Source organism: Rattus rattus, chromosome 16, assembly GCF_011064425.1.
Source record: "Rattus rattus isolate New Zealand chromosome 16, Rrattus_CSIRO_v1, whole genome shotgun sequence".
Taxonomy (NCBI): Eukaryota; Metazoa; Chordata; class Mammalia; order Rodentia; family Muridae; genus Rattus; species Rattus rattus.
The window spans coordinates 17,887,811-17,897,095 of record NC_046169.1 but is presented as its reverse complement, the minus strand read 5'-3'; the positions used below and the strand labels follow the sequence as shown (position 1 = coordinate 17,897,095).

At 52.3% G+C, this 9,285-nt stretch overlaps 1 protein-coding gene across 1 annotated transcript; it reads left to right on the top strand.

Annotated features, from left to right (window-relative positions):
• The first annotated feature begins 3,877 nt into the window (after positions 1 to 3,877).
• On the top strand, positions 3,878 to 9,182 carry Polr2j (RNA polymerase II subunit J). Its single transcript, XM_032886796.1, has 4 exons — positions 3,878 to 4,011; positions 6,421 to 6,510; positions 8,253 to 8,427; positions 8,985 to 9,182. Exons 1-4 carry the CDS (start codon positions 3,959 to 3,961, stop codon positions 9,018 to 9,020), a joined length of 354 nt encoding a protein of 117 aa, XP_032742687.1. The 5' UTR covers positions 3,878 to 3,958; the 3' UTR covers positions 9,021 to 9,182.
• Positions 9,183 to 9,285: the final 103 nt, after the last annotated feature.

Here is a 9,285-nt window from a genome sequence, read left to right as displayed (position 1 = left end):
ACCTCCCATGTGCTGGAATTACAGGTGTGAGTCATGCAGAGGTTATGCATAGCTGGGAATTAAATCTAGGGTTCAGCACGCCCCTTTATTTTGGAGACAGTGTCTCATATAGTCCAGGCTGCCCTCAAACCCAACTGTGGAGCTGAAGATGATCTTGAACTGATTCCTGACTCCATCCCCAAAGCGTTGGCTCAACCAATGGCCATGCCTGGATTCAAACGGTCAAACCACACTCAGGCCGGCGATGCAGTTCAGTGGCATACGCACGATTCTGGGTTCCATCTGCAGTTCAACCAACACAAACACACATGGGCATGATGACACATGCCTATATTCCCAGCATTCAGGAAGCCGAGGTAGCAGGATTTCAAGTTTGAGGCCATGATGGGCTATGTTGTGTGACCCTGTTTCAGTAAAAACAAACAAACCAAAAAAAGAACAATTAATAAAAACAAACCGTCAAAAACAAAAGAAACCCCAGTCCAGTCAAGGTGGTTATCTCACATGCATGAGGCCCTGGGTGCCTGGGTCTGAGCACCAGCACTGTATAAACAGGGCAGGAGGCTGCTCTACATGAGCCGCCACCCCAGTCCCTCAGTAGAGGGTCCTAGGCAGGGTGTACAGTGCTGAGCCGAGCCTCAAACCCCTCACTGGAGGATTCTAGGAAGGTGCTCTACCACTGAGCCACGCCCCCAGCCCCTCACTGGGGGATTCTAGGCAGGGGCTCTACCACTGAGCCACACTCCCCAGGCCCTCACTGGGGGATTCTAGGCAGGTGCTCTACCACTGAGCCACACTCCCCAGCCCCTCACTGGGGGATTCTAGGCAGGGGCTCTACCACTGAGCCACGCCCCCAGCCCCTCACTGGGGGATTCTAGGCAGGGGCTCTACCACTCAGTTACACCCCAGCCTCTCAGGGGAGGATTCCTGGCAGGGGTCTAGTGCTGAGCCAAACCCCAGCTCCTCTGGAGTAATTAACTCTTGATTAGATCTGCTCCACAATGTTCCCAGAGCCCAGCCTCTCCCAGGCTGCCAGGGTGACACAGAAGACAAGGAAGTCATCCTAACTGCCATTCCTCACGCTACTGAGATCTTAGCCTCTTGACCTGACCTTCCACAGTGACATTTTCTCATCCTATAGCTCACGTGGGACACAGTGGTGGTGGCCAAACTCCAGGTGAAACCTTAATACTAAACTAGGCTCTGAGAAGTACTAATTCATTCCACCCTGGGATTATATATTGTCTTGCAGAGTTTTAGTACAAAAGCCCTGACTTGAGAGCCATGCAGCTAGGCCAAGCCCTGCCCTGCGATGCCAGTTATGATGAGTGCTAAGGAAAAGTAGACAGATGTTTGTTCAGTGTGCTGCGTCAGAAGGGCCAGATAAAGGGGTCTGGTGACTTCCTGTTACAGAGCTCCTCTAACCGAAGCAGCCACCATCGTCATCAGTTGTGCCTGCCTGGAAGAGTCCACCTCCATCTTGGTGACTGTGGGTCTTCCCTCACAGGAATGGATAAAGAGGGTCATTTGTGTGCAATTCTGCTCTAACTGCATTTGCCCTTTGGGCGTCTCAGGGAGGTGTCTGAGTATATAGGATGTGGAAGGCCGACAGGAGGGGCCCCATCTATGTGACTACAGGTAGCTATCACCCATGCTAGACTTCTTTGGGGTCCTCCATACCCTTGCCCATAATTTCTCCCTGTAAGATTGGGAACTTCACTGACTCCCCAGGGGGAGCTTTGGTGGAATTGTCCTTTGGTTTATCACTGGGACCTTAGGAAACGGGGTAGGTGTGAAGCCCACTCGGGAGGAATTCTGCTAACACTCTCAAGTCTAACTTGCGGGCACTGGGTAAGCTTTCGGTTGAGGTACGGGAAGCACTGAGAGGGGCTAGAGGTATGATAATCATGTGTTACTGGTCTGCCTTCTCATTGTCTCAGCCTTGGTTCCCACAGAGGGTGGCCCGAAGAAATCTATTGCTTGAAGAGTTAAGCTGGGTCCCATGCGTAACTAGTACTCCTGATGACCTCCTGGGGTAGATCCTGTCCTCAAGGATATGCTGTTCCTAGATTATCATGTGGCTGCAAGCTTTGGGCTGTGACTGGAGAACCTTGGGCTGTGGCAGCAGCAGCTTCTGCTTCCTCTTTTTCCTCCTCTTCCTCTTCCTCCCAGTTGGAGACTCGAGAGCTGAACAAGGTGCCTGCATTATCTTTGTCCCTTTGGCCTTGAAGGTGGACGAGCTGGCTTAGGGATCACTAGTTGGACATTTCAGGAGTAAGTGATATGACCATGTGCAGAAGGAAGTGTGACCCAGCATGGGAAGGGCCCCTGAGCCTTCTGGGGCTGACATCATCGTCTTCACTTGATTCCTATGACATCATCCAGGTTACACAGTGATGCTTTAATACTCAGATACCAAGGGATGGAGTGGCTCATGCCCGTGACTCCAACGCTTGGGAGTCCGAGTCTGTATTAGTTACTGTTCTTGTTCTTGTGTCTAAAAACTGGACAGAAGTGCTGGTGGCCCGTGCATTTTTTTTTTCTTTTTTCTTTTTTTTCCGGAGCTGGGGACCGAACCTAGGGCCTTGCGCTTGCTAGGCAAGCGCTCTACCACTGAGCTAAATCCCCAACCCCGGCCCGTGCCTTTAAATGGCAGCACTCTTGGAGACAGAGGCAGGCAGTTTTCTGAGTTCGAGGCCAGCCTGGTCTACAGAGAAAGTTTCAGGACAGCCAGGGCTGCACAGAGAAACACTTGTCTTGAAAAACCAACAAAACCAGGACAGCAACAACAAACGGACAGAAGCATCTTAAGGAAAGGTACAGCTCATCACAATGCAGATGTCATAGCAACAGGATTCATAGCAGCTGATTGTGTCTGCAGCCAGGAAGCTGTAGTCTGACACCTTAGCCTCTCGGGTGATGCCACACACATTAATGGTAAATCTTCCTCAGCCAAACCTGTCTAGAATCTCAAAGACACAACCAAAAGTTCGTTGTTATTATTAGGACTACGATTATTATTATGCATTGTGAGTGCATATGTGTTCAAGTGCATGCTTTGAAGGGAGGTTGGAGGAGTCTGTTCCCAACTTCCACCTCGTGGGTCCTGAGGGCTGAATTTAGGTAATCAGGCTTGGTCACACTCCTCCTTGCTCGGCTGTCTTGCTGGCCCCTTCTAGAGGTTTGTTTCCACGATGATTCTAAATTTCAAGATGAACCATCACGAAGGCTGGAGAAATGGCTCGGAGGTTAAGAGCCTTACTGCTCCTGCAGGAGACTGGAGTTCGATTCCCAGCACCCACTTGGTGGTGGTGGGGCTCACAACCACCTATAACTCCAGCTCCAGGGGACCCCACTCTCTTCTGGTCTCCAAAGGCTAGACCTGCATATACCTGCCCACACAGACATGCAAATAAAAATCTTTAGAAACAGGAAAAATAAAAAAGACTGCCATTGAGAGTGTTGAAAAATGGCCAGCTGCAAAGCTTTCATCGTGTTTTTAGTTACCTGTGTGCTCAAGAGAGGATGCGCTGGCATCCTCAAACTCCTCCCCAACTTTTACACACCTTCCTGTTCCCCTGGTCCTCATCTAGAAGGCTTTATAAGGACGCTAGTGTCAGCCCACCCGGGGGTCCTGCAGCGGCAGCCACTGGGACTCCTATTCCCATTCAGTCGGTTAAACGGAGACAGTAACAAGTGACATAAGTCCCGGCGCTGGAATATGCGCCAAGACACTCAGACAGGGCTTCTAGACTGACGCATGCGCACAGCTCGCAGTCTCCTGGTCCTTGCCTGCGCCTGCGTAAGGTCATCCGGCCCGCCAGGGGGCGCGGGGCCAGGTGCTTACTCTGAATGGCTGAGGCTGAGGCTGAGTAACCCGGAAGTGGTCGCGCTCCGGGGTTCTGTGGGCGGAAGGCGGCTACGGGTTGGTGTCTGGGAGTGAGAGCGCCTTGCTAGGATGAACGCCCCTCCGGCCTTCGAGTCGTTCTTGCTCTTCGAGGGCGAGAAGAAGTAAGTGGAGACCGGCTGAGGCGGGGACGGTTGTATAGGAGCCTGCCGGCCGTCAGCTTCGGCAAGCGCCGAGCTGCTCCTGGTTGGGGAAACCGAGGCGGGCTTTGCTTTGAGCATTCTGTTCTGCTCAGTGCGTTGTCTGCCCAACTTCAGGCAGTGGTGCGAAGCATTTGCGAATGCATGCATTTTTGCAGTGGGAAACCGAGGCTCTGGGACATTGAGTGACTTGCTCCAGACACTTGGCTCATGATGGCAGCTGTGAAGGGACAAAGACACAGTTCCTTACACTCCTCATGTCTGTATCAATCAATCAATAAATAATGAAATTCCCCAAGGAGATTCCCCGAGTTTGCACAGTGTACAGCGTACACTGCAGATCTGTAACTGACACTTTTTATTCCCTAAAGGCGTTTTTAAAAAAAATTATTTTATCTGAGTACACTGTTGCTCTCTTCAGACACACCAGAAGAGGGCATCAGATTCCATTACAGATGATTGTGAGCCCAATTCCCTGTGGTTGCTGGGAATTGAACTCAGGACCTCTGGAAGAGCAGTCAGTGCTCTTAACCACTGAGCCATCTTTCCTGCCCCCTAAGAGATTTCTATGCAGGGGTTTGTGTTTTGACATTTGATAGCTACTTTAGCCTTCTTGAGAGCGGAGAGCCCTGTTGTTATCCCATCGGCATGAGCATTTGGCCATGTCTGGAAGCGGTTCTGGTTGTCCTGAGGGGGTTGCTATTGGCAGTCGGTGGGTAGAGGCAATGGATGCTGTTAGCGACCCTGGGTGTAGTGGACAGCCTCTCAGAAAAGGAGGATTGGGTCCAAAATGCCCGTGACCCGGGCTGGCAGGATGGCTCGGGTACAGCGCCAACAGGCAAACCTGATGACCTGATGACCCTGGGACCGCTATGGTACAAGGAGAGAGCTGACGATCACAGGCTGTCCGCTTATCTCATACGAGCGTGGATAAAGGAAAGAAATATTTGTGTACTGAGTTTGAAAAATTCTGCTTTAGAAAAAAGGAGTAATCCTTAGCTGAGGGGTGAATTTTTTTTTTTTTTTTGGAGCTAGGGACCGAACCCAGGGCCTTGCGCTTGCTAGGCAAGCGCTCTACCACTGAGCTAAATCCCCAACCCCTGAGGGGTGAATTTTAACCCTCCTTTAATCCCAGTACTTGGGAGACAGAGGCAAGAGGATCGAGGCCAGCCTGGTCTACAGATCAAAGTTGTAGGACAGTCAGAGCCATACAGAGAAATGCCGTCTCAACAAAACCAAAACCCAACAAAAACAAAGCCTGCTTAAGTAAGTGCTCCCTGGTGTATAGATAGGAGGCCAGCACAGGGCAGATATGTTTTCTTGTTTGCTTTTGTCATGTTGGGGATTGAACCTAGGGTCTGCCCCATGCTAGGTTGGCACTCTATGCTAAGCTATATTCCAGCTCCACCCCCTACCCCCAACCCCATTTTACAGTTTTTGATAGGTTGGGGAGATGGCTCAGTGGGTAAAACATTTACTGAGGACTTGTGTATAGATCCCCAGAAGTCGTATTAAAAACTGCTGAGTTCTGCTTCCAGTGCTCCTCCAAGGACATGGGAAGTGGTTACAGGGGGGTCAGCTAGCATGGTTTATCCCCGTGGCAAATGAGACCTTAGCCTAAGCAAAGAGAAAAGCCAGATGACGGCTGAGGTTTTTCTTTATCCTCCTGCCTTAGCCTCCCAGGTTGCTGGATTACTGGTCTTATCTACCAGGCAGGCCAACTTTGAGTAGTGGGAATGGTAGAGCTGAGACCCAGAGGCTTATACATGGGAGGAAAATGGTTGGCTATTGAACCATGCCAGAGCTCTTGCAGGGTCCTTAATGGGTGAGCAGACTGAAAACGGCTTCCAAGAGCTAGACCTATAGCTCAGTGGTTGAGGGCTCTGCCTAGCGTGCTCAAAACCCAAGGTTCAATTCCCAGTAGCACTGGGTCTAGTGGAGCTTGGACTTGGAGAGTGATGGACGTGGGCCTGCCTTGATTGTTAGGGGTTAAGTGTCTCCTGACACCCCCTGCCCCCAAGTTAGGGTTCTCTGTGTAGCCCTGGCTGTCCTGGAACTCTCTGTCAACCAGGCTGGCCTCAGACTCAGAGATCTACCTGCCTCTGCCTCCTAGACGCTGGGATCAAAGATGGGCACCACCACTGCCAGCTGGTTCTTGTCTTCTTAGTAAGAATTTAGTCAAGAGCTAGTTTAAGGGAACTGTTCGTCAGCGCATATGTGGGGAAGGGCCAGGTACCTTAGTTTCTGAGGTAGTGGGAACAGCCCAACTGCAGGTTCAAGAATGTCTGAGCACAAATGAGGACATTGTGACGCTCAGGGCCAGTATCCCAAGGCTGGATGTGGGCTTGAGCTGTTGCTTCTGTCTCTTTCCAGAATCACCATTAACAAGGACACCAAGGTGCCCAACGCTTGCTTGTTCACCATCAACAAAGAAGACCACACTCTGGGGAACATCATTAAATCGTAAGTCTCCCCCCACACGGGGTGAGTACCACACTCTGCCAGTACCACCAGGGCTCTGTAGGCTGAGCACACGTCCTGCAAATGTCTTCCACTCTCCTCTGTGCTCCAGTAAATCAACCTGGCCTGACAGGTCTGTCCACAGAAGGCTGTTCCTGTGTTGGCTTCTGACCCAGGGGCTTGTATAGTGTAGGCTGGCCTCAGACTGTGTAACAGAGGACGACCTGACTGTGGACTCCTGATCCTCCTCGCCACTGCCTTCCAAGTGCTGGGATCCCGGCTGCCTGCTGGCTGGCCTGCGTGTGTGGTGTACAACTGCAGCGAGCCCAGCAATTGCCTCTTGGTCTTTTGGTTCAGATCAAGTCTGGGAGCTCTAGCAAAGCACGGTTTCATTGTAATGGGCATTAAGAGACAGCATTAATACCAGCAAGTGTTGGTGTTGTGGAACACACCCTTAGTTCCTGCCCTCGGGAGGCAGAGGCAGGTGGAGCCTATAAAGTTCAAGGCTAGCCTGGTCTACATAGTGAGCTCCAGCACAGCCAAGAGAAACTCTGAAAAAAGATAAAATAAAGAGGCCAGTAGAGGCATCTGCGCTGAGGGTGGCTGCAACTCCTCTTTACCCTCCAACTTTTGTCTGAGGCAGGATTTCTCTGTGTAGACCAAGGCTGGACTCAAAGTCAGATCTGCCTGCCTCTGCTCCGAGTGCTGTGTGCAATCAAAGGTGTGCGCCACCGCTGCCGGGCTAGCCTCCAACTTTTTTTAAAACTTATTTTGTGTTTTTTCCTTGTGTGATTGCCAGTGCCCTCTATGGTACTGAATTCCCTGCAACAGCAATTATAGATGGCTCCCACGGGACGCGGGTGCTGGAGACTGAACTTAGATCCTCTGTAAGAGTCGTAAATTTAAAAAGAGGAAAAAAAAAGCCTTGTTCCTGACTGCTTTGCCTCGTTAACCGGCTATGCTTGTCACCCGTGAAGGCCAGAAGGCATCAGGTCCTCCAGAGCCGGATGCTTGTCAGGTGCCGTGGAGCTAAGGCTCTTCTCTAGCTCAGCCTGCAGCCTAGGAAAGGTCTGTGTCTGCGAGTGTCTGAGCTAAAGAGGGTGTCGGCAGCCATGAGCCGCTTGCTTAGGCTCTGTACAAGGGCAGTAGGTGCTCCACTGCTGAGCCATCTCTCCAGTCCAGTCTGCCACTCGTGTTTGGGGGCCCTAGGGGGTGGATCACCTGGGACTGGGTGAGAGGTGAGCCACCCACTACGTGGGTCCCGGCAGAGCAGCCAGTACTCTTACCGGCTGAGCCATCTCTAGCCCCCACTTCCACAACTCTTCACACGGTTGGCAGGGCCTGCTTGCTGTACCTAGGGATGGGGCCGTTGGTTTAGGTGAGGCCTGCAGACACGGTCATGGGTTCTCAACTAATGTGGTTCCCAGACAGGGTCCTTCACCCTTGTAGACACAAGGTTCCCATATGGTCTTGGGTCCCTGTAACTTGATTTTCCCCACTCTAGTGCCTGGAGGGACCTCAGGCCTCATGTTAGGCAAGTTACTCTACCACAGAGCTCCATCCCCAGCCGTGTCTTAAGACGGGCTCACTTAGCTGCCTAGGCTGGCCTTGAACTCACAGTCCTCTGAGCCGCCAGAATGAGGGCCTGCACCACTCACTTATTCCCAACTGCGGGTGGGGGCCCTTGGTTAGCAAGGCTGCCAGGTTTGACCTCCCTCCCTCACTGTGAACTCCGCATTTCTCAGGCAGCTGTTGAAGGACCCGCAGGTGCTGTTTGCCGGCTACAAAGTCCCTCACCCCTTGGAGCACAAGATCATCATTCGTGTGCAGACCACCCCAGACTACAGCCCCCAGGAGGCTTTCACCAATGCCATCACAGACCTCATCAGCGAGCTCTCCCTCCTGGAGGAGCGATTCCGGGTGAGGAGCAGGGGTTAGGCGGACACTGGTGGGCTGCTGCTGTGGCTGTGCGTTATGCTGTGTCATTTAGTAGTGGAGCTGCCCCAGCACACTTAGAATCCCCGATGACATGCTTGCTGGGGCGTAGCTTGGTTTCATGTTTACCTAGCACCATCAAGGCCTTGGGTACAATCCCTAGCACCCCGGGGTGGGGTGTGGGGTGGGGGCTCTCCCTGTGCCACTGGCTACTCTGGTTCATAAGGCCCAAGGACTCCAAGCCCTTGTCTAATAGCCTAGCCATTCTTCCCAGGGTAGGAATGACAGTTCTTAGTCAGGGGCCCTCAGTGTAAGGTAAGCCACACTTTTTGATGCTTCACCCAATTGGGTGTGTCCCACATGGCTCCATCCCCGGCCCTCCGCAAGCAGATGCCACAGAGCAGGGTGGGTGAAGTCTGCTGAGGTATCTGGAGCCCCTGGTGTGCCTCCTGCTGTGTCCTCTGGACCAGAGTCTTGGTGGCCCGCAGTCCCAATACACTGGGGTGATTCCAGCATAGTCACTGCCTTTGTCCTCCATCAAGGTGGCCATCAAGGACAAGCAAGAAGGAATTGAGTAGCAGCTGAAAGAAGCTCAGCGGCTGTAAGGCTGGTGCGTGCATCTGCCCTTCTCCGTCCACCATAATGGCGACAGCCACTCTCAGCTCTCCAGCTGGGCACAGGACACTGTCCCATTCTGTACATAGACTGTTATTTTCCTAATAAAGTACAGCAAAAGAGGGGCTGTGCGGCATGTGGCCTGTCACTGAGACCCAAACCACAGGCTGGGCAGAACCTGGGACTGCTGGGCCTGCCTGAGTTAAGCAAGGTAGGAGCCCCAGTGGA